General features: G+C 40.5%; 1 protein-coding gene across 1 annotated transcript in view; it reads left to right on the forward strand.

The window, feature by feature from the left end:
* The first annotated feature begins 2,056 nt into the window (after positions 1–2,056).
* The window catches only part of LOC108549383 (uncharacterized), a 45,578-nt gene continuing 20,825 nt past the window's right edge, over positions 2,057–26,809 (forward strand). Inside the window, exons 1-2 of the mRNA XM_017902733.1 lie at positions 2,057–2,162; positions 15,852–15,966. Of these exons, the coding sequence (XP_017758222.1) occupies positions 2,133–2,162; positions 15,852–15,966 (145 nt within the window). The 5' untranslated portion in view covers positions 2,057–2,132. The remainder of the gene's footprint in view (positions 2,163–15,851; positions 15,967–26,809) is intronic.

The raw sequence follows: 26,809 nt of genomic DNA on the forward strand, positions 1-26,809 counted from the left end.
TCCACTTAAACACTCTTCCGCTCAGGAAGAAAATGTTTCCTGCGAACGTCTGTCAAAAAATCGTTTTAAATATCGATATTATTTATCATCCACTAGCATTATTCGATATTTCCACGATTCAACCTCGTCGGAGAAATAAAATGGCGGTGAAAGCTCGGACCATTTCTGCCCTGTACTTTCGCGACTGCGATAAGACAAAGCTCTCTCTCACCTTTCCCAGTAAAACGAAAATTACAGAAGGTTATACCGTGTAACAAGTTGCATCGTTCCCGATCTATACTTTGCCATTCTTCCTGCATCTCCGTTTCGCCCTTAACGTTGGCGAAATTACAAAGTTAGCCCGACAGTTGAAGTAGGCGAGGAGAACAGGTCGACTCTTGGGAGAACTTAACTGCAGGCCAGGAGGAATTCCGCGTTCCTACGTATTATTTACTCGCTTCTCTTCCTTTTTATCTTCCCGGAACGGGAAGACGAAGGGCTCGCGAGGAAGAGAAAACACGGAGAAACGAACGCACGCTTTTATTAGAATTTTTATTACATCTCGCGATAAATTCACGTCGCTCGAGACTCGAACATCTAACTTCTTCGCTGCAAGCCTGTCACGACTCGAAGAATTTCAGTTTCCCTGCTGCAACGATGACGAATGAGTATGATTGTGTTTGCAAGCGAAACTCAAAGATATTAATGGTTGTCTGTGAGGTGGATGTTGAATTTTAAGTACGTGGCAGGCTTTGTTCTAGTTGCTTCTTACCTTTTTCCTGCGAGAAGTAATTCATCTTGGTGTCATCCGAATGTCTAATACTCGGAGTGAGAGATATTTAAAAAATTATTAAAAAATTTCTGATATCTTATATGGAAATTTATATGGAAATTTAAATTGGCTTCCAATTTCACAAATTAACCCTTTGCACTCGACGATCTTTTGGCTAAAGATGAGTAGGAGTTGAAAGAGATTTTCTGCTATAAAGCTGGCGATATTGCTTTCAGTAATAAATAAGAAATCGGATAATAATTATCACGTAGAATTATTTGATTTCGATAGCTCGCACGCAGTTATATTATCTTAAATTTGACATATTAATTAATATCGATCTTCGAAATTTTATCTAATGGTGACTGACGGTCACCTCTCGAGTGCAAATGGTTAATACCAAAAATTATCTTGTATCGTACTTGTTATTTCTAAAATTCGAATGTATTACCTATATTTAGCAAGAAATATTTTTCCATGTAAAATATCAATTTCGTAAATTCGAACCACGATTAAGGCTGTTTGCCTCGGATCTTCCTTGCGGTACATAAGACTCGGTTAAAATAATAAAAAGGTAAAGAAAAGTGTACGATCGTGGTTGTTAGAGTGACGACAATCGATGGAGAAGATTGGAATTGAATATTTAATTTCATGGTAATCGCATCTTCGAAAGCGCTCGATGCTTCAAAGCGAGGAAGGCAAGGGTCCTCGAGCCGTAAGATGTTTCCATTAATTGTCGACGCACAGGTGTGAAAAGAATGCTTGGTTCTTCCTTTTAAGCCCTGTTAAGCGTAGAACCGCTTTGTGTTGCGCAATTAAAATATCGTACCTAAGGTCCCTTTACGTCTGAAGTATCGTATCCGCCACTTCGATTAGCATAGCTGAGATCACGAGGGCTATATACCTTTACGCAATGACTCTTGGGGGGAAATAAATAATAATCCGTTCAATTTTTACCTCTTGAACGAGGTTAGAGGAACCCGAGGGAAAATCGCGATATCCTGATATTGCTCGCAAAATGATGATATTTTTATTGAATATTTTTACGAAATATTTTAACGATAAATGAAAATCGGGTACAAATTGTACAGTGACATTATTGGAATTTAATCGAATTGTTTATCTGCTGTTGCAGCAACAACAGCAGCAAGCCCAGCAACAAGCCCAGCAACAGCAACAACAGCAACCGCAGCAGCAGCAGCAACAGCCGCAGGCTAACTCGCCAGGAGGCGGGAACGTGGGGAAAAGCAGCCCGTCGCCGGGTAATTCGGCGTCCCCTGGCACCGTGACGGCGTCCAACAAGTCGCAGACCGAGCCAAAACCGGTCGAGTGCAATTTGTGCCATCGGAAATTCAAAAATATACCGGCACTCAATGGCCACATGAGACTCCATGGCGGTTACTTCAAGAAGGTAAGTCGGTTACGCATTCGAATCTTTTCAACAGATCCCTTTCGCACCGTTCAATCCAGTTGCGAGAATATTCGAGGGGCCGAGGAAATATTTTATTACCGTTCAATGGAAACGTTGATATAAATTATTTTATTATACAAATTCGACGGTAATTTATACAAATATCTCCCCTATCTTTGGTATTCTCAGTATTTATTTAATATCAAATTTAATTATTCGATCAGGATAATTTCTATTTCCCATTGCTAGGAATAGTTTCGAATAATAATTGATCAGATTTGAAAGTGAAATTTCAAAACTTCGAAGAGTGATACATTCATGAAAGTAAATTAAATTCCGTTCTGGAATTTACGCGAATTTTGCAATATATAGAAATATCGGCCAATTTGGAAATGACTAACTTTCAAAGAGTAATATATTCCAAAAATAATAAATTAAATTCTATTTTTGAATTTACACGAATTTTGGAATACATAGAAATATCGGGCAATTTGGAACGAAGTATGTTGACAATTTATGCAAATTTAATTTTACGGTGGATATAAATATTGCCGGCTTTGCAGTGAAGAATTTTCCTATAATTACGAGCGACACGCAGACAATATAATAGTCACCGAGATCATTTCCAAGGAATAATTGCTCGAACGATATTTCTTGCCAGCACGCGTACAGAGGCAGCGCGAAAGAGAGAGAGAAAAAGGACATCGAGATAAAGTCATTCGGTGCAACGAGTCGTTAATTCTAGCCTCGCGTTTGTTCCGCTCGCTTCATCAATTCTCCTCGAGACCGTCTCGAGATGAAAATTATACGGAATCCGGCTTTGCTTACCTCTTCCACGAACCGCGTTTCATCCCTGCGGGGGCGGGTGTAGAATTGAATTTTCAAGAAGAATTTCATGAAGTTTACCAAAGGCTACGGCGGCGTGCAAGGTTCAGCGACATTACCATATGAATTCGCAATCCCAGAAACTCGCACGGAGAGCTTCGTGTAATCAGTTGGTGATTTCATGAAAATCCCGCCGACCGAAACGCAATCAACCGGTGATTTCGCGAAAATCTCCACCGGTTACCGTTGCACCATGCCCTTTTCTTCCCCACGCATGAGACGATAATCACGGACCAAAAAGGGAAAGAAAAGAGAAATATTCCTTCGTCGGAAAATAGAATTGTTTCTGTTAATATCTCTACAGATTGAGGATCCAGTGTTCGTGTTCACCACGTTACTCGAGGTATTGGAAAAGATGCATTTCAGTCTCAAAATCGATCGACACTCCAGCTCAGTGATACTTAGCTCTCTGCGATTCTGCTTTCATTTATTTATTCCCTTCTCTTCTTCTTTTCTTTGGAATATAATTTTTGGAATATAAATCGTAATTTTTCACGTTGAAATCGATGACCTACGTAGTCAGAGTTGACTCTTTGCAGCTCAGTAATTTTTTGACTCGGTCCAGTAGCGAATTTAACATACCTCGTGCACCTGGAAATCTTCCCTGCGATTCTGGTTCGATTTATTTATTCCTGTCTCTTCTTGTTTTCATTGAAATATAATTTTTCTAATGGAATATAAGTTGTAATTTTTCACGTTAAAGTCGTAGTCAGTTGACTCTTTACACCCCAATAATTTTTTGACTCGGTCCAGTAGCGAACTTAACATACCTCGTACACCTGGAAATCTTCCCTGTGATTCTGCTTCGATTTATTTATTCCTTTCTCTTCTTGTTTTCATTGAAATATAATTTTTCTAATGGAATATAAGTTGTAATTTTTCACGTTAAAGTCGTAGTCAGTTGACTCTTTACACCCCAATAATTTTTTGACTCGGTCCAGTAGCGCATTTAACATACCTCGTGCACCTGGAAATCTTCCCTGCGATTCTGCTTCGATTTATTTATTCCTTTCTCTTCTTGTTTTCATTGAAATATAATTTTTCTAATGGAATATAAGTTGTAATTTTTCACGTTAAAGTCGTAGTCAGTTGACTCGTTGCACCCCAATAATTTTTTGACTCGACCCAGCAGCAACTCTATTACACCTCGTACACCCAGATACCTTGACAAATGAAAAATTTAATCTGGTAAAGGAAAAATCATAAATATTCAAAAATTTATTCACGTCACAACTTGGCCTGACTTTTCATCCCCCTTATAGTGAATAGAATAGAAATAAGTCAGACAAGAAATTACACGCGATTAATGTCTATTTATAATAGCTATCAAAGCTCGCTATTTTGGTGCTAATTTTCCAAAGGAAAATATCCGGTGTAAAAATAAAATTCGAAGATTTATATTGAAGGTAGTAAATATGCTTCTGCTATCCAAAGCCAGGCGAATTCAACGATATCGTCGTAGCATCGGGGACAGTGAACACGTTTCCACGTTCAATCCCGGCTCTATCGGGATCGCGCGAGGAAAAACTTGGGACGAGTCTCTTTCAGCGTTTCCCTATAAACGGCACGCCGTTCGTTAAGACATTTTTAATCAGCGAGGAAAGAGGCGTCGGGCTGAATCAGAGAGGAGGAAGGAAGAAGGCGGGAGAATCGCTGATCTTTCTATTCCGACGACTGCAACAGCCAGCCTCTTCCTTGACCTTATTAAGAGCCCCTCTGCCCGGATTCTCGGCTCACGGAGAGAAGCGAAAGAGAAGGAAAAGCATGAAATCGAGCAGATCTCTCCTGGAGATTCCATCCCTGATTTCTTCTCGCTTTTCCGCCCTCCTCTCTCGCGATTATCGCCTGTAGCTGCATCGCGAAACGAGGGACCTGAATTTCCATCGGCAAATGCACGTTGGGGATGACGAATTTTCTCTTTCTCTTTTCCCTTTATTCCTTTAGGCTTGTATCTCGAGTTTCGCCAAGTATACAGATCTTACAATTTCTTCTTGCGATTTTATTCGAGAAATAACGGGCCCCCCTGCATCTCGCGAATAGGTATCGACTGATTAGTATTGATTATTAGAATTATTAGAATTAGATTTAGTTTTCCAGATATTTTCTGTTATTTATTTTTCCACATTTGGGATATTTAAATTTTATAACGGTATCTTGGAATCTTCGATATTCTTTAAATGAAGTTCCTTTATTTATTGGAACACAGTGACTCGCAGTAGTCTAAGTATGAAATAGATCAGGGTTAATGGAAATTCGTGGTACGCAAAATTCGATGGAAAATCTGCGATAGTCGATAATAAATGCATGTTCATTTTCTCTATCCGAGAAACTTTTCCTATCAAAAGTATCGTCTCTAACTAAACACACGTGTATTCCCTACTAACTCGATACGTGCACACCTATCGAATAGATACACACACAACGCAGATTCCACAGAAGTCTGCACGCCGACTGACGCAGCGATTCAGAGCTATTCAAAAATTCATCCCCTATTTCCTCGATACACCTACGATCCTCTAATTCGACATTCCGAGCATCGTCGACCAACAAATTCCACCCTGCTCGTCTTTCACCCCCAGTTTCCCCTGCCAAGCGAACTCGAGTGACACGAAGAAACCGGGGGATGAAAAGGAAAAATGGAAAGTTAGGAATCAGTGGATCTGCGAGAGACTGGAAGACGAGTAAACGAGGAAAGATGGGAAGGAGTGTAAAATGGGCGGGGGGCGGAGGGGTAAGGCGATGATCGAATCCAAATGAACCCATTAACAAGCTCTTTGCTTCCACGGTGGCGGCTGGAGACGGAAAGATTGGGAGGCAGCACGGTCGGAGAGGGCTGTGCAAACATTGTCTCGAGCTTTCTCCATTATGTAGATTGAATCTGAACCGGTTACCGGCAGGGTTTTCAACGGGGCTGCTCTCGTTTCAAGCTGCAGCCGAGTTTTCAACTCGCCACCGCTCTCTCACCGTCTGTCTATCCGGCTCTGTGTTCATACACCCGTCTACACGTATGTATGTATGTGTGCGTGTGTGTGTCCGATCTACGGGCATCGCAGCGTATCCAGTTTCGCGTCCAGCCTTCCGTTCATGCGCCCGCGTCCGGATCCATTCATTTTGATCTGTGTACATACATTCATATTCATGCTCGCGGCGGGTGCCTTTATGTTCGCCGCGGCCGTGTTCACGATCAAGCGTCAGAGGTCCACGCCGACGTTCAGGGACACGGGGTGAACGTTCATGGTTCACGGATGGGGAACAGAGGCGTGAGCGCGTCCAGATATATTTGTAGCGGACACGTGAATGCTCGATGTTCGAGCGCACTCTGTGCTCCGTTAATGGCCGCGTGAGCAGTGGCCAGAGGTGCTCTCGCCAGGGGTAGCTGGAATAGATCGTTGATGGTTTAGGAGGAATGTTTGTCGCCGATGCTGCGCGCAGATGGAAGGGTAAGACGACGCGAGATAAAGCTAGTGACCAATCGCGAGTTTCCAGTGTTGGAGATCGAGATTGAGAAGAGCTTCTCTGATCTTCCTTTTTAATCTGATCTTTGATCACAGATTCAGCTTCTGTACTGTCCTTTTATCGAGAATTCGAACAGACTGATCGGAATCACTGTCTTCGTGTCACGGATTTTATTGTTCGCGCTACCCGATGTCACATCTGTCAGATATCGAAGGGATGAGCTTAGATTGATGAGAGGAGGCTGGTTCTCGATGATTAATTAGATTGTCGATACGTCTAGTATAAATCTAGGCTGTCTCGAGACCTCTCTAACTTGGGCCAGGGACAATCGTACTGCTACGTTTGGATACCGACTGTGTAGCTATTAGAAGTTTGGAGTGAACCTGGTCCAATGTGTGTCGGGATACTTTTGATTGGCAAATATAAGGAATGAGAAACGTTGGCAGAAATGGCCACAGTTGACGAATTAACACTGAACCCATCACGGCCAAATAACCGGTGAATAGAAAAGAAGTAGAAGTTTTAGAAAATAGAATAATAGGGGATATTAAGAAAATGACTATACCTATATATTGGAAGAAAAATCGCGAAGTCGAGTGTTTAAGATGATAACGTTGAACGAGGAATTTTTAAGAAAAGTTTGGTGAATGGTAGTTTAGACCATGGTAGGTTTAGTGTTAACTCTTTGGTGGTATAGGTTTATATCTCGTCTTATTTACGTGAAGCAGTTGGCAATACCTTTTACACGCTCGTGTTGGCAACATTTAGCATGCCAGTACAGGTTCATCAATCGTTGCAAGCGGAAGGTTTATGGTTGTATGTTTTAAAAAATATACCAATTTTGTTTCATTTAAAACGCGATGAAATTTCCGTGCAACGTGGGTCCATTTTATTATCCGAAATCCCGTGCCGCGAAGAGTTAACCGATAGATCGATTCTTCAACATCTCCGCGTATTTACTTTTATCTCACAGCTGAAGATCCCATAGAGATCTAGTCGCTTCTCATCTGAACGCGTCATCTTCTACAAATTTCTTCGTACAAAACCATCGATTCTGTCTCAACCGCGTCTGACACCGTTATCAGACTCACCCACAACCCTCGATCATCCCTCGCCATGCTCATCCCGTAAATTATTTCGCTTCGATGCAGTACCCCGTGACAGCAAACGGAAACAGGACACCTAAAGGTTATCCAGGATTTCTGAGCCATTTCTAAGCTATTTCCACAGTTCTTCGAGCAAGTATACCCCGGGATTAGCACGCGTTTCGTCCTCGTGGGAATGGAGGAGAGTCTAGGACGCGGTTGCGCGTTTTCTCGCTGGAAAATCGCGTGGTTCGCGGAATATGTCGGCTAACAAGTTGGCAGCGGCGCGTCCGTGTCCTCCGCGCGGAAATTGTCGGCCAGGAGCGGTTTAAGGTTTTGTCGAGCGGACGTCGCGCGGCGAGCGGGATTAAGGGATTCGCTGGGACTTTTAAGTAATACAAAAGTGCTCGACGCGCTGCTTCCAGTTGCCGTGGTTGAATATTTTTCGCCCGTTTCCCGGAAACCGCTGCATTCTTGCGCAGCGGCCGAGTGTAATCCCTCGAATAAATGAAATTCGGTCGATCGTCTTGGAAAAGATAAACGGCGAGAAGTTGAAGGCAAATCGGCTATGTGAAGATCCGAGTATCCTGTATTCGCTCATTTTTCAATCGAGATTTATACAAACTTGTCCTTTTACGACATTTATCGTTAATATCATATAGCAAGTGTGTCGTAAATCTTTTGGAAATTTATTTTGCAAATTTTTTATGTCACGGTTGAGAAATAATAATTTGTGCGCACTACGTAATTTTTGATTGGGAAAGAAATTAATCGAATCGATCGCGTACGTACATGAAATATGTATCAAAATTAAATATCGAAAAAAATTGTAATACCACGAAATTAAAAAGAATAATTGAATATATAATGATTTTAATATGTATGTAACTCGTACGGGTTGCCCGGATTATATATTTAATATACATCATTTAATACATATTTCACGGGAAAAATGAGAAAATTCAAATTTAATCTCCGCGCTCAGGAACTGTCCCACGAATTATCGCGAGTTTTCGAACCACGTCATTGTAATTTCATTCGAACATTTAATTCCCCATCCGCCGTTGTGCATTATCAAAGTAAAAATATGAAATAATTATTATAATACCATTGAAAGAGAATACGCGCCCGGATTGATTTCGGATCATTGTAAATGAAATAACCGATTTGGGTACATTAAAATTAGCGGAGCTTCGTGATCAATCTTTCATAATCCTAAATACACGTGTCAAAGCACATAATACCGTGCCGTCATTTGAACGTTAATTAATTACCGTATTTAACTTTTCTCTGTTGGAAAATTGAAAGGATTTATGAGATAAATTAGTAACAATTGCCATAGTTACCGATGGAAATCGGGGACGATTTAAAGCTGAAATTAAAGGCGAAGCAATTGCAAGGGGTCCATGAACATCGATCATTTACTCCTTCTTTCGCTCCACAGAGAATAACCGTATTTTTCCTTTTTCTTCTATCTTTTTTTTCATTTTTTTTTTTTTTTTTTTTTTTTAATAGTAAATTCGATGCGCTGGAACTGTGCACGATTCAAGGAAATTCGTGGAATTCCTCGGTGCAGCTATGTATCTGTTCTTTCATTATTAAACCAAAAATCCCACGAACCCATTATACGGTGTTCCGATACTATTCATATTGAAATTCTTTCAACGGTGCAACCGCGTTTTTAATTAAACACCAACGAAAATGTTGCACGAATATCAAAGCAACACTTATTGCAATCGACGGTAACTAGCAATCGACGATGTAAAAAAAAAGAAAAAGAAAAAAAAGGAAAAAATGAATGTACGTTATCATCGACAAATCGGGTATCGAACATGAAACGAAATTAATATTTATACATTCGTTCTTCCATCATCGGGCCAAAAAAAATTCATGGTCCACAAGCGCATGTATTACAGCCCCGCAAGAATTCAATCATATTTTTTAATCGAACATCCATATTTTACCATTCGAATAAAAAGCCTGGATTTCGCGGTTGAATCACGTGATATTACGCTATGCCAAAAATTTCCACAGCCATGCGCGAACTACGGATCCGAGTGCATTATACCATAAAACGATCTAGCGATCGACCTACTACCCTTCTGCCTTCAGAAGCGAGCAAAGCGAGATCGCCGAATTTTTAGAAAATCCAGGAAAAATATTCTTTCACCTTAGAAAAATCGTCGATCTTCGAGTAGCTATAACTCCGTTGAAACGAATCGCACAGCAGTCCATTTCAGCTTATTTTAAAGAATAAATCTTCTACTTTTACACCCCCTAATCGAATTTTTTGAATAATTTTTTTTTAACACACGGGATAGAAAATTAAAGGTATCAGTACCTTAAAAAATGTTACATATTCAAAGAACTCCACGGACTTTCGAAAATTTTTGTCGCCATTTTGCGTTCAGTGAGCTTGCAGATAAAAGTCTCTGCTCTCCAACCACCCCCTGAAAATTCATCTACGATTTTTTCTCGTCGCTCTGTCACATTTTCTGTAATAAAGCGTCTATTTCTAACTCCACCCTTAAATGTTCAACATAAATAAACCCATTGAATCACGAAAAATCTTAAATCACTGTATCGAACGTCTCATTGAACCATTAATTTACTCGAGTGTCGCTTAATTCGACTCGAATATTAATTTAATCGAAGACTAATGATCGCGTCGAAAGTATCGAACCTGACCCAGCGCAACGGAGACAGGAGGGGGGTGAAAAGTGTAGAGAAAGGAAACGAACGCGAGGAAGGAAACAGAAAAAGGAAAATAAAAAAAAAGGAAAGAGTAGAAGGAAAAAATAAAAAAGAGTCTCTAGAATTCGCTCACAGATCGACGCAGCGAGGCACTCCGCGTTCGAACTGCGGCGGGACGCGAGAAAAAGAGGGGCGGGAAAAAAGGGAGGCAAAAAGGGGTGGAAAAAAAGAGCGGGACGTGTGTACATTACGGTACACAAGAGAACTCGCGTTCGAGGCTGGAATCGACACGGATCGAATTGATGAGTCGGAGCCAGCGAACGTTCCGCAATCAATTCCGCGCATTAACGGCGGCCGATCAATATTCATGAAGCGAGCGCGGTACGCCACGTCAAAGACAGAGTTCAATTTCGCGGCAGGTGATATATATATATAAGTATATGTATATACATAAATGTGTTAAATGCGTATATACATATATGCATCCGTACGTATGGTTATAAGTACATGTGTTTATGGGGTGTTTCGAGAAGTTTGGGTTCTTTTCCATGGGATCGAATGAAGGAAGCCTTGTATGAAACTTACCTAATCAAAAATATATAGATACAGGTATTGTTTTAACCCTTTGCACTCGAGGATTTTTTGGCTAAAGATGGGTACGAGTTGAAAAATTTACTGCCATAAGACTGATGATATTTTTCGAGCAGTAAATAAGAAATCGAATAATAATTAACACGTAGAATTATTTAATTTCAGTACCTCGCACACTGTTACGTTATTTTAAATTTGATATATTAATTAATATCGAGCTTCGAATTTTTTTCAAAATGGCGACTAAAAGGCGCCTCTCGAGTGCAAAGGGTTAACATTAAGTTTACGGACGCTATCTGTATACTTATTTCTAAGGACACCTGTCAAATTGACAGGTAAAGGAAACCACGTGCCTTTCTTTTTTAACGATTAGTTTAATTTAGAAACAATTATATATTATATTAACCCCGTGCATTCGACGGTCTTTTGGCTAGAGACGAGTAGAAATTTAAAGGTTCTCTACTAAAAAACTGACGATACTTTTTCGAGCAGGAAATAAAGAATTGTATAATAAGAGAATTGTAGAATTATTTGACTTCGATACCTCGCACACTGTTGCATTACATTAAATTTGATATATTAATTAATATCGATCTTCGAAATTTTATCAAATGGCGACTGAAGGGAGCCTCTCGAGTGCAGAGGGTTAACAGTCTTAATATAAGTTAATTAAATCTGTCACCGTCGTATAATTGAAACAACCTTTGCATCAAATTCACGGGTTCCGTAAATCTAGTGTTAATACACAGCTTTCCGCCATCTTTGGGGAAATTTAAATATTCCTCAACCTTTTCTCTTTTGCTTCGTTAAAATTGTGGATAAAAATGAACACCAATATCTTCTACGTTTTTTAATAGTTAACACAGTAGTATAGGAAATAATTCGCAACATAACGTTTGACTGATAATAAAATAATCAAACCTAACCTAACCTAACCTAAAGCTCGACTTATAATAAGATAATCAAACGTGTATTTTTATTTTTCCAAATAAAATATTTAATTCGTTACACTTTTCACGTATGACTGGTTCCTCCAGCATGTATTTTTCGCAAATTTTTGGCGGATTATGCAAGTTTTAGTGGTTTTATTACCAGTGCACGATCTTATTTGGCATCTTTTTCGTGATTGAGAATTATTGCTTGGGTTGCTTGATGTTCTTTCTGTGGATAGAATTGGACACCAATATCTTCTACACTTTTTTAATAGTTAACACATTAGTATCTTTATTTTAAACAAAAAATTGATTAACACTTTCTGGAAAATTCTCTCTCTCTATCTCACTCTTATTAACTATTATATACCCATGTTTCCTCTTTGACGATTCACATATTACTGTTTTATTCTGACACATTCTTCTAAACATTTCTTCAAACATCATTCATACTAAACTGCATTGGGGCATCATCTTAAATGTGTTTCTCTTATTCAAGATCATTCACATTCACCAGTTCATATAAAACCAACACTCACAAAAATAAATCAAATATAGAATTTATTCAATCGCAAATAGCTATAAACAATAATGACATTCTTCTTGCAGAATTAATCCTTTGCACTCGACGATTTTCTGGCTAAAGATGAGTAAGAGTTCAAAGATTATCTTCTATAAAGTTAACGATATTTTTTCCAGCAGTAAATAAGAAATTGTATAATAATTAACATGTATAACTATTTGATTTCTATACTTTGCATACCGTTACATTATCTTAAATTTGATATATTAATTAACATCGATCTTCGAAATTTTATCAAATAACGATTGAAGGGAGTCTCTCGAGTGCAAAGGGTTAATAAAACCCGTGATTAGCCACTTGATCGTGAAGGAATTGATTCAACGTGACTGAGACAAACTGAAAATGAATAGGACGTACTGAAAATAGCTACTCGAATTTATTCCCGCGCAAAGAGTACCGAAATCGACGAAATCTCACCCCTGATGAACGCACCCAAGAAACATTACCAAAACCTGCTGCGCGAAGACACGATCTCCACTTGCAATCCGCTTCTCCAGAACCACCCACCACCCATTACCCTGTATGAGCACGTTCGTAAACCACCCCGTGTACACGTTGGCACAAAGCACGAGGAACGTGGCGTGACATCGAAGTAGCGGATAGGAAATTGAGCAGCACGATGACGATCAGCGATTACCGCGGGGCCACCGTGTCCTCCAGCGCCACCTCACCCTCGTTCTCCGGCCGCCATTAAGGTTTCATCAAGATGACGACGCGGTGTCGCGGTATCGCCGTGATGCATGGTTCCTCGAAGGGGACCGGCTCCCGCGAAACAGGACGAAGATATATACGCGTGCGACGCGGACGTATGCTAATTGCCGGCGCGGCGACCGAAGGACTGGGGCACAATTAACCCTTCGTTTCATCGGGGCCACTAATCTGCGGCCGCGTCCCGATCGAAGTATCAGCGGGGGGACGCGTTTCCGATTAACCGGTTGCAGGCGTGATGGACGCGGCCGCGGGTTATGGGGCCGCGTGGGGAACGCTTGACGTGTGGCTTCGTAGACGCGTTTCGGCGGTTAAGATTTGTCGAGGAAACGGGGTGAGGTGCGAGGGAAACGGGTCGGTGATTAATGGTGGATGCTTTGATTAAGAGGAAACTTCGTTTTCGAAATTTAACTCGTTTTAGGTGCTTTGTCGTTGATCTTGAGGGTCGTTGGCTTTTGGGTGTTTGAAGATGTGGATGACGAGTGGGGGGTGTTAGGTTAGGGTCATGGTTGTTGGGATTAACACGTTGACCCCCACCTCGAAAAATACATCGAACACGATTATACAACTTTCCTTATCTGTTGTGTAGAGATGGGAGGGGCAACAACAACACACGAATAATACTAAAACTATTTATTAATCCTAACAACACGTTTATATTCGCAACACTAATACACCTTTTTTCACAACTCTCTCTCTGAACTCTCCTATACTACACGTACCGCGACCGACTCCTCACCCTCTCTCTCTGTCACTGACTGACTGTGTCCACTCACGCCCTTGCATCCCTATTTAAAACCAACTGATATATTCAAAACAGTCGCGCGTTTGCAGCAGCGAGGGAACTGCAGAGACATAAAATCTTGCTGGAAGAAAGGGAAAAGAGCCAATAATACGGGTCACTATTCTCCAGTTACTTCTTTTCCGCCATTTTCCCCCTTCATCCGTCATCTTTATCTTCTCCCGCTCTTTTATAATCCTGCCTGAAACGCCTGATCTCTCCAATCTCATTCCATCTCCCTTCTGCCTCCCTTGCCCCCTTTTTCGCGTTACTTTTCCGCTGGATTTCCTCCCTTTCTTCATCCACCCTCTCTTTCTCACCCTGTCTGTCCCCTCTCCCTGCCTTGGCTCGCTTAAGCACCGTCTAACATTCTAATCGATCCGGCAGTAACGAGTCCTGTAAAATTAGATCCCGGACGATTCGCGAAGGATTCGCGGACCAGGTCAAGTAGGATCGCGTTACGCAACGAGGCTTTTGTCCTCGATGGCTGGCCGAGGCTCTTAACGAGATTCTCGAGGTAGGTCGGCAGTTGATTCCACGGTTGGAAAATAGTAAGAGCAAATATGTTCGCGACCAGTTCGCTGCTTTTTGTTCAGCATTCGTTTCCTCGATGCTTGATGATTGTTACGCGACCTCTGTTACGTTTCACTCTCTGCAAAACACTCTGCGATACACGGGTGTTCCTTCGAATCGTCTCGTCGCGTACATCGCAATCTACCAGGGAAAACAAACAGAGGTGACACGACCGTCGAAGACACGCTTCGACCAGCCAGTCGAATCCAGAACGTCCAGCTCGACACACACGACACAGTTCAGACGTTATTCTCTCTTCCCTGTATCAAGGTGAATAGAAAATTACAATAAAGACAATAGATTTAGTCTACATTTGTAAGAGATCACGTAAGAAAATTGTCGTACGATACAGAGTACTTGTTATTTTATTTATCTCGTAGGATTTCTGGCTAAATTTATCCTATGCAGACAGAGATCTGCGTGTCTAACAAACAATAACTCTCTTTTTCTATCAAAACAGGTTTTATTTAATTAAAATATTACGCTAAGTCTCTCACACGTCTCAACTCAAATCTGCCTGCTTCTGACTTCTTCTCGATTCTTCTCAATTCTCAACTCGATTCTGACTGCCTGGCGCTCTTGCATGCTTACTCAAAGCCAAATCTGTCTCTTTCCATACACGTGCTTTCCTTCTCGATCATTCGACACAGTCACAGACATCCCGACAAAGGATTTCGCGCTATCGTTTGTTCTTTCGCGTCGGGTCCGATGCCGCCATTTGCTATTCCTCGCTTTTTGAGAAACCGCCCAAACGTTTCCATGCACTCCCTTGGAATTAAGACCGCACACTCTTCGTCTCGCTACTACTCTTAATACGTTGTTAGTGTCCTTCATCGCTCGCCATCTTACAATCTTCGTTTGCTATATTGGACAGATTGGATGTATTATGAGAAATTGGGAATCAGGGAATTCGATGAAAAATTGTCGACGTTTCTATATATGTAGGATCGGGGTGGGTGGATTGGCTAAAGTAACGTTGCTTTACTGCTTCTTAAAATACAATAAACATACTTATTGGCTACGAAACTGGAGACCCGCTATGGGTACGCTTGACTTCTACTGCTTTCTACTGCTTTCTACCCAGGCTTTCCTTTGCAATCATACTTCTTTCCTTCGCAACCTCGGTGGGCGCGGTACCTTCAAACACTCTGCACGCATATCTAATATTTCACTGTAACCTAAACATTCATTGAAATCGATCCTCTTGCGCGCGGTCTCTTTCGTTCTGGGTCCAGGCACACCTGCCACTCTTCCAGGGCCGTACTTATTCCAATCCCACATATATGTTATTCAGGTTCAGGAGTCTAGAAATTTATCGGAACGCGTTTGTAATCGGAGGAAGAAGTAAGAATTTGTATTTGGAATGAAATTTATTAACAATTATATTTCGAATTGTTGCAGGATGCTGAGAACAAGAAGAGCGAGAAGAAAGAGGTCGTCGGGCCGCCTTTACAAACCGCGTCTGTCAGCGTGAGAGCACTCATCGAGGAGAAGATTATACAGAAAAGAACGACTGGTAAGTCACGTTTAAAATTTTAATTCATTATTTCGAACGAAACAAATCCCACGGATAGGGAAATTATACTAAGCGCCATTGAAAAATCGGAACTTCGAATGTGGTCGGAATTAAATTAATTAATTAATTAAAAATAAACACTGGGTGACTTGATAGGAGTTAGAGAAAATTCGAAATATCGATACTGGAGGTATAAAATGATTCATTTTCGATGAGAATCGAACGAGGAAAGGGGAAAATGATACCGTGACAGTCGATGGTCATTTTTCGCATGATTCATAGATAGGTTAGACGTGGAATAGCGACACAGATGTTAAACAATGTGGAAATTGGAAGAGTCCATGGGGTACGAATACGATTTCGATGATTTATGTGGCCTGGAACGTATCCGGTTGGACTAGGTCTATCTTTCTTCCTTTCTCTCCCTCTCTCGCTCTCTCCTCTGTCATCTCCACAGGTACGTTTCGCCAAGTATAATCATAAGGAGCAGACCGAGTTATATTAACTGTCGAGTTACGTTAACTTTCCTTTAGACACATTCAGCAGTCTAACGTGACATCTGGTTACAGAGAGTCTGTCGCTGAGGTGCTCTGTATACACTCGCGAGTACTTAAGACCGGAACTATGGCATCTTGGACGATGGTGGAATTCATTCGCGAATTATAACGAGGAAATAACAACCGAAATTACAAAACGCGTTTTCAACGCGAACCTACCGAGTGACCGAGTTTGAACTTTTAATTAAAAATCTTCCGCTCGATCTTGTCTCTTTCGTGGCCTGATTTCACCAGCCTTCTTACGGCGTATAACCTATATAAACTTTCGGTAATGTACAAATACAATTTATGGAAATTAGTCGGGAGATGAAACGGGAGACGTGACAGGCTGTGTGGACGAAATGAATGTTTGGTATATAACGAGATTTTTTATCATTTATCCTTTGAAGTTCCTATAATTTTTACTACCCCTGGTAAACAAATTTTCGAGCATAGGCAATACTATGAAATTATCTGAAATTACGGGAACATAAAACGGAGTGTTAAATGAATATTGTATAAAATAGAAGCAAAATATATATATATAATAATTGAGTTTGAAATAATTGAGTTTGGTTAAAAATTTTTTACCAGGGGTAGTTGTAGGTCAGGAAACAAAGAGTACTGTCCTGGCTGCCATTGCTAAACTCCTTAACTAAATATTCCCTGTTTTCCTCGATACGCCCCATACAGTGAATTTTATCATATATATTGGGTTGTCCGGAAAATTCGTGCCAGTTTTGAGGAAAAATTGGAAATGCACTCGGTTTTCTTGCATATTCGAAGGCGTATGAAATTGGCAAAAATTAACGTATCGTATTCAAATTTCTTTCCAAATATGTCGTATCTGAAGTACCGTCTTTATATTCACATGTCATTTATTTTCAATCGTTTTCTTACGCCATTTACCAAAAATCGGCACGAACTTTCCGAAGAACCCAATACATCTTCTCATTCTTATATTATATTTTATTTCCTTTGAGATTCCTATTTGTTCTCTTTCATTTACCAGGATTGATCATTTCTCCGTGACGTATTTTCTATAAAATACCCTAAACACCTTACAGAAAGGTGCTTGATTTATTCAATATATTTGATTCCACTAAAAAGGAAAGATTCCATTATCTAATTCACAGAATCCATCTATATCTTCTTATTCCTATATTATATTTTATTTCCTTTAAGATTCCTATTTGGCCTCTTTGATTTACCAGGGTTGATCGTTTCTTCATGATACCTTTAGTATGAAATACCCTAAACACTTTACAGAAAGGTGCTTGATTTATTAAATATATTTTATTCAACTAAAAAAGGAAAGATTTCATTATTTAATTCACAGACTCCATCTATATCTTCTTATTCTTATATTATATTTTATTTCCTTTGATATTCCTATTTGCTCTCTTTGATTTTCTAGGGTTGATCGTTTCTTCATAACTCATTTAGTATGAAATACCCTAAATGCCTTACAGAAAGATGTTCGATTTGTCGAATATCGCATTTCATTCGATTGAAAAAGAGACTGGCAGCGCGTAATTCGCAGCATCCACCCCCTCCAAACGTCATCAAAAATTTCCATCGATCCGCGAAGCAACACGCGCTGGCAATTCCCAAGCCAAAATTTCCGCGAATCCCCAAAAACGAAGCGCGAGATCTCCTTCCTGGAATAACAGCGAGGCATTTCGTAACCTCGCAATCAACGTTGGGTCCAGAGGGTTGTTTCCGCGGGCGAAATATTAATCCGATCAGGATCGGTGGGCGAACGCTGAGAGCAGAAAATTCGTGGGCTCGATTCCGATGATTCATGCGATCCAGGACGTATCTCGATCCGACCGTATCTCCTCTCCCGCCGTTTCTCCTTGCCCGTTTCGCGCGGAGGCCGCGTGTACATTTGCCAGAACCTCGCGCGATATTCCAGCCAGCGAGAAACCGCGCCGCCTCCTCTATGGACTGCCGAAGAATCGTGATTTACGAAGCGAGCACGCCAGAATATTTCTCGCATTGTCCACGTTCGAGCGATAAATCAAGCCGCGCCGCGATGGCCCTGGGTGGCGGCTGGGAGCCGCGCTTTTGTAACAAAGTGCGCGTCGTTAGCGATTTATGCGCTATTTCGCTGCTGCCCACTGCCAAGAGCTGCGGCAGATCAAACTCTGGCTCCTTTCGCGCCGATTCTTCCAACAAACTGGTCCCCGTTCTTGCGAGAGCTACTCTGCTTGCGTTAACCATTTGCGCTGGAAACACGTGCCTCGCACGTCGTAGCGCTTTTGTCGCAGAATCGCCAACGACGTGGTACACACGTCGTCAGGCAATTGTCACGGAAACGTTCTGGCACACGCGTTTGCGAATTTCTTACCACCGCAAGTAGTTAACGGGGTTCAGTCGACGTCTTCCAAGGGTGTCGTCAGGGATGACGTATCTCGTGTCTCGTGTCTTGGGGGTGAGTGACGGTAAAGGAATGGGTTTCCTCTTATGCTTTATGAAATTTTGAAAACAGGAATTTTCAGGATTCGCAGCTGCACGATAATGCTTCGGTGGTAATCGAGAAACCTAAATTGCGCAAAGAAAATCGTATCTCTTGAAATTCGAGTCATTGGCAGGGGATGGAAACGTATCAGAGGAGCCTGTCTTTGAGGATCTTGTATTGAGGTTGCTCTACTGGTGTATTTGGTATGAAAAATACAATAGTCTGATTTAGAATAGGTGAGAAATAAATTCTTCAAAATTTGGTGTCATGGAAAATAAAATTCTGCAAATTACAACGTTACTCTCCCCAAAAATTATCGGGACAATTGATATTATCGGGATTGTCGGGACAAGGAGACAATTCTAAACGCAATTATCCACCATTGAGAGCCAAACTGTCCAAAAATACCATATCTAAAAGAAGTTCGGAATTGATAACTAAACCACGCTAAAGAGACTAAATAAAAGACGTTAAAATTTACGTAAAATAGTAATCGCAAAATTTCGAGTCCTGCCACCACGAATTCTGCGAATCCGTTGACAATAAAGTATCCCAATAGTCGAATATTATTTTTTAAAAATTCACCAACCATAATAAAAATGCACAAAGGTGATCCAGTCCAAACATCGATCGATAAATAATTAGCAGGGTTGTCGATACTTCGATGCAATTAGAGGGTTTCCAGTCGAGTTACTCGTCAACGAAATGTTGGATGTTTGGTCAGTGACTCAGGAGGAACTGCACCGAAGAGCGCGATGGCGGCCATCGACGCGCGAACTCGATTTTCAAATCGGATTTGCGGTCCTTGGCCTCGACTTGTTTCGAAATACACTCGACCGTTGATTTTTAGGGCGAAATTTAATCGGTTATTTCGCGCGGATCGTAATTTTGTTTAATTTCGTTTGCACGTTTGTTTATCGAACGGATTATTAACGGGCGAAGTTATTAATTTCGTTGTGTAAGTTTGTTTACCGGACGATGAATTACTGTTTACGGTTTCACTTCTTTGTTTTAATACGTTCGCTGCTTATGGCTTTTTCATTATTCATACCGTGTGTTGGTATATTTTAATGCGTTTGTTTTTTGCATTGCAAAATTTTATTCGCGCGAATTATTACGCGAGTTTCGTTTTTAAATTTCCGACATTTAATTCGCATCGTGGTCAATCGTATCGTGAAATTCTATGGTGTCTCGTAGTGAAGCCTCATGGTGTTAACTCTTTACGCTCGACGATTTTTCGGCTAAAGAAGGGTACGAGTTGAAAAATTTGCTGTTATGAGGCTGATGATATTTTTTGAGCAGTAAATAAATTATTATTTAATTTCGATACCTGGCACACCGTTACATTATTTTAAATTTGATATACTAATTAATATCGAGTTTCTAAATTTTGTCAAATGGCGACTGAAAAGCTCCTCTCGAGTGCAAAAGGTTAATGGGCATTCTGCGTCTGACTAATCGTTGATCTGTATCACTTATTCCGACTTCATACGTGTAATTGTTACTTAACTGTCACAGAATATTTGTAGAGAATATCAATAACTTTTTACCAATCCTGAATGACTCTTGATCCACTTTTAAATCGACATTCTACTGATTCTTTTACTTTATTTATTATTCGACATCGGATCCTGTTGTTAGAAAATCTTGTTACATTTCTTCAACTTATATCAATGGTACTCAACATCCAGTTCTATCACTGGATAAAACCAGTCATACCCTCACACGAGTGTCATATATTGAACTTCGTGCAACAGAAAATACAAGCAGACTCTGTGAAAATAAATTACAATTGCACATTGAACGACATGAATTTCCAAAGAAAACCCATCTCTCTTTACCCACCATCGTTGCATTCGTTTATTATTAAAACTACATTTTATACCCTTTTATACCTCTCGAATTATCGAACCGTTCGCATCAAACGCCCTATTCACCCCCCGTTTCCCCCCCTCCCTCTCTCTCCCTGCCCGAACAAAAACAAAAAGGAAAAAATTCATTCGATCTATAAATATGTAATTTCGTTGTAATTAAAAACGAGACCTAAAAAACGCCGCGACCACGTACCCTTGTTTCGCTGTTTTTAATTTAACCCGCTGGCAAACTGCGACGGTGGGAAAACAATTGCACGCCGAAAATATAATTTATTCCGGCATGCGTGGAAAATTCCGCCAGGCGGCTCGAATTCCCGTTCCCGATAAAGCTGTTATTCTACTTCAAAGCGATCGCTCTTTCCTAACCGTCCGTTCCTACGCGATTATTCATTTTAATAATCGCGCAACGAGGGGTCAGGCGGGGGGTGCTCGCGGGGGAAAAAAATAAACACGGTGGCGCGGTAACGTGCGCGCTTTTGATGAAAACGGGGCACGCGTCGCGGCAAAACACCATATAAATATTCATTGCATATTTAGGGGAGCTGCGTATTCGCCGAACGAAACATTCATAAGCAGATAAATTGATTGTAAATGAATAAGTGATCACAGGCGCGGCGAGCCAAGTATGACGTTCGGTGCCGGCGCGTAGTCGCGGAAATGATGCGAATTTTAAAACAATTACCGCGATAATGCCATCGTAAATACTTAAAATACGCGGAGCATCGGTCGTTGCTCGAAAATCAACGAATCGCCTGGAATATAACAAATTACCACCGCGATTTCGCCATGTTCTTCGCTTCCCGCTTCTCGTTTCAGTGAGCCCCTGGTTATTCGTTGTTATTCCTCTTGGTAGCGTTTCGCGAAATTTTTGTAATTATCCACTGGATTCCGTGGATATAATACAGGTGATGTAGGAATTTTACTTCATTGGCCCGTGTTTCCTACAAATTTTTGCACTGGAGAGGTGAGCTTCAGTCACCATTTCATAAAATTTGGAAGATCGATATTAATTAATGTGTCAAATTTAATGTAATGTAACAGTGTGCGGGGTATCGAAGTCAAATAATTCTACAATTCTATTATTATACAATTCTTTATTTACTGCTTGAAAAAGTATTCTAGCCAAAAAATCCTCGAGTGCAAAGGGTTAACTCTATCTCTTCACACACTGACCTGACGACTACTCAGACCAACCACTTCATAACCAATTTAGTAGCTCCTATCTAACTCCTTTGTAACTGACACTATGTCTCCTCTGTAACTGACTGTGTCTTCCAGAACGTGCCCTTTCAAAACCCCTCCAGAAGACAAGCGCCTCTTCGAAGGAGGAGAGACTCCCTCTATTCCAAGGTCAAAGGTAGAAGAGACTCCTCCCTCGAAGTTAGCTCCTCCGAAGGGTTACCCTCGCGAGGACCCTTCCCGAGAGGTGACCGCGGTCTAGTCATCCTCGGTTTATGCCAAGGGAAGCCTAAGTTGCGCGAGGCCTCCTCACGTGACCTGGTCCCAATCTCCTACGGCCCATCTGGGGTTTGTAGGATACTAACGGGTCCTCTAGATCTGAGACCCAGACGAGGACAGTCTACCCTAATGAACGAACTCGTTTACCATTCCTACAGTAATGCAAATTATTCCTCGATTCTGCACAGTGACACGTGAAATTGGGTATAGCCTGTTTATTTTGTTTATTTACTAATATTTTGTTTGAGTACCCGATGCTTCCAGGAGAAAAATCAACGATAAAGCCAATTTATATCCACATCGTTTGTTCACTACTGTTTCAGGGGGTTGCACCCTTATGATGAACCGAAAACACGTGTCTTCGTCGACAAATTATTCGTGTTTGCTAATATTTTATTTATTTATTTTATTGCTGTATCGTCGCAGTTGGCACCATGCAGCCTGTTTAATTATTGTTAGTAATGATAATATTTAATATGGTAATAACGACGTGTATCTATATTTTGCAAACATTATCTTGTTTATTTATTTCATTGCTGTGTTGCTGTATCTGACATCGTGCAATTCGGGTGATATATTAGGATGGTGATAGCGTTAATTGCAATTTTAATCTGTTTAATCCATTTGCACCCAAGCGCGGAATATTCCGCGAGCCACGACTGTCGGCTATCACCGAGCGCGGAATATTTCGCGAGCCACGACTGCTGCCTATCACCGAGCGCGGAATAATCCGCGAGCTGACTTTTTCCATTACCAGCTGCTAAATATTCTTCATATGCCACATATCACGTTTGATCCTTTTTGCGAGCATCTCGTCTACATCGGTTCATTGTATTCTTAACAAGTTTTACTTTTGTTGTGATACGAGCTAGTCAGTTGAACGTCGCTGATGCCTGCACACGGCACCTTAAATAGAGCCACGATGCAAATGGGTTAATTTGGTTTGATCCACGTGAGAAGTTCTTAGCTAGTCTTTTTCTGATGTAGGGGGTTGTAGAAATTTGAGGTAATACTACATTGTTGCGCAACTTTTGTCTTCAATTCTGTTATCGTCTAGATATATTGAAATGACTTTTTCTATATTTTGTGGACGCGTGTCTGCGAATGGTAGCCCAAGGCGTTCCAATTGGTTCGAACGCGTATCAGTCAAACATTTTTGGTTTCTATATGGATAAATTTTGGATGCAACGATTCACTCTGATTCCTAGTCTAAATTTTCCTCGGGACGATTTATCTTCGCATCGAATGTCTAAAACAGAAACATTCGATAGAATTTGGCAACGGTGAAACGTGATTTATCGATTTTAATTATTCGCGTAATTATTTTGGGGTGTGTTTATTTTTTAACTTTTTAACAGATTCGTAGAAAAGACTCGGATTCGTAATAGTTACGCGATTATCTAAATGAAAAGGATGGCAGTCACGCGTCTTCGTGACAATAAATCCTGCGATAACGGATAGTGTAACTTCGAGCTACTCTTGGACATCTGGATTACCCGGTCTCCTTCTCTCTGATACACAGGCACTCTCTCTCGTAACATGCAGGCTAAAACACCGCCATAAATCCTACGAAAGCAAAACAGCGTCGGGTTAATTGCCTTCGACGACCCTGGAAAATACGTCGTCGCTAACGGACGTGATACACCCTTTGATACGGAAAAGAAAATGCAACAAAAATTTCGTGACAATTGACGGACGAAACATCTGACTGCACGGTCGCAAAAACGAATATAAGAGAAAAAATAAAATTAAATAAAATAAAACAGAAATGGAAATAGAAATAAAAATATGTATATAAATAGGAAAAGACAGGAGGACCTTTCTCGGGTCCTCTGCAAGCTCATAGCAATCAATAAAAATCTATTAAATAGTCATCAAGAATGCCAGAAATTATTTTTAAAAAATTATTCAAATTGTGTACGAAGATGGAGAAATGAAATGAGATAAAATTAAATAAATGGAAATAGACAGAAAATTCTTTGACAGGACCTCTACAATCTTAGATACAACCCTAATCGATCGAAATTAAATAAAAAAAGGTTACAAGGAATGTAAAAAATTGCTTAAAAGAAATAAAAAAGTATATTTAATTAAAATAGTGTACAAAGATATGGAAACGAATTGATATGTATAGAAAGAGATAAAAAATTCTTTGACAGGACCACTGCAAGTCCAGATACTTTCCTAATCGATAGAAATGAAGTAAAAAATGGTTACAGAGAATGCCAAAAATCCCCAGAAAAAGATACGAGATTTATTCAAATCGCTCGCGAACGACTCGAGACGAGGCACGACTAGAAAGTAATATCGACGCGATAATTCTCGAAGTAGAAACGACGATTTACACAGAATTTGCCGGAGCTCCTGGCGGGATGCGAGCCATTGCTGACGATGCATAACTCGATGCCTGCTGCATCGCTGCAATTCAACGGAAAGTACGATAAGATGACGGCGCTGGTTATGGGGGCCCGGTAAAATATCGCGGTTATCTGCTGATCGTTGCGAAAGTTTGGCAAATGGATAAAGAATATATGCCATAAAGGATAATTTAAGACGTCCTCCATAGCGCGGGACGTATATCCGTTAATAAAATCGGCGATATTTACGCTTCGAGCGTAAGATTCATCGAAACAAAATTGAATCGGATTTAGGTACAACAGGATCCTTCGTGTTTATGTGGATAGTTGAGATTAAATAATAAATTTCGAGCGATTTTTTATCTAATATTCCGCTAATTTCTTTAGTGACACTGACACATGCGTGTACGTTTAATTTCTTCTATAATTATGATTATAATTTAGGGAAAAATATGTAAGGGATGAAGGGGATATGGGTGGAAAAATAGTTTTAAAATTCGGTGGTGAATTCTGCTAGCTTTTAATACAATACTTCTCGCTTTTGCTTTTCAATTCGCTTTTTATCTGTGGTCACATTTTGTTAATGTGACCACAAAAATTATAGTAATTACCGCTTCATTTAGGATTCGTGCCCATCGCACACGCCGCCATTTTGGTCACCATAACTCGCTCCTCTTACGAAAGAAAATTAGGATCAGTTGGAGAACTATTCTATTATTCATAGAATTCCTGAATAATAAAAAGAAAATCCTCGCTAATAGCGAATAATGATTTATTCTATTTTATAGTTACTGATTTGAAATCATTGTAACGTTGACGTGAAGAAAATTCGCCTCCGAAAAATTACAGAAATTATAAAGAATTAAATTCCATTTCAAATTTCGAATTTTAGAGTCACTGTACATTTAGTTCCTTCTATAATTGTGATTATAATGACTGGAAAATTTAAGGGATGAAGAGGAGATGGATGGAAAAATAGCTCCAAGATTCAGTAACGAATTCTGCTTTACTTTCCTCTGTCTTGAAATCCTCTCTAGCTTCTAATACGATACCTCTGCTTCCATTTCTTGATCCGCTTTTCATCAGTGGTCACTCTTTGTTGATGTGGCCACGAAAATTAAAATGATCGCCACGCCATTTAAGATTCGTGTCCATCGCACACGCCGCCATATTGTTTACCATAACTCGCCCCTCTTACGAAAGAAAATTAGGATCAGTTGGAGAACTATTCTATTATTCATAGAATTCCTGAATAATAAAAAGAAAATCCTCGCTAATAGCGAATAATGATTTATTCTACTTTACAATCACTGCTTTGAAATCATCGTAACGTCGATTCGAAGAAAATTCGCCCCGAAAAATTAGAAAAATTAGAAACAATTTAATTCCATTTCAAATCCCAAATTTTAAATTCACGTAACACTCGACACTTCGATACTAAACACACTGCAAATTCATTGTCGATCCTCGACACACGCTCCATATACACATTCAACCACCGATTATTACAATTATCTCGTACTTCACAGTCTCGCGCTATTCGCGATTTTCGCAGCAAAGACCTTGAAAAGACCTGGATCACCGTAGTTGGTCCGCGAGGTAAGGTTAGTCCGCAGGTAACGTTGGCGAAAGCCGCAACGCGATTTCCGCGCGGAAAAGTAAAAACAACATCGAAGGATCCACCCTGTCCCGCGGACAATCTGCTTTGCCGCGATCAATGATTGGCAATTTGCAAAAATCCCCGGCGGTTTCGCCCGCACGGATTTACGTCGTTACGTGACCGTACAAATGCGCCTGGCCATCAAATGGATTTGCGGTCCGCATAACGTTATGTGTAGAAGCGCCGGTTGAAAAATGCATCCGGGGCTCCTCGTCTAGCGAATTTCGGCGGGTTAATATGAAACATTGATTTATCGACCGCGCACCCCTGTAAGGGGTTTATCGCGAATCTAAATACGCGTTTGTAAGCGTTCGTTAAAATAATGGCGGACAGGGAATCGCGCCCGTTTCGAATATTCGCGTTGACGTTTATTTAACGAAATTAGAAACAGACGTGACTAAGAAGAATTTTATTTTCCGTGGATATATTCAGAAATATTTTGCTATAGCGAGTATCCAAATTTTTAATACAGCTAACCCTCCTACAACACGGTA

Source organism: Eufriesea mexicana, unplaced genomic scaffold (assembly GCF_001483705.2).
Source record: "Eufriesea mexicana isolate 0111107269 unplaced genomic scaffold, ASM148370v2 scaffold1920, whole genome shotgun sequence".
Lineage (NCBI taxonomy): Eukaryota > Metazoa > Arthropoda > Insecta > Hymenoptera > Apidae > Eufriesea > Eufriesea mexicana.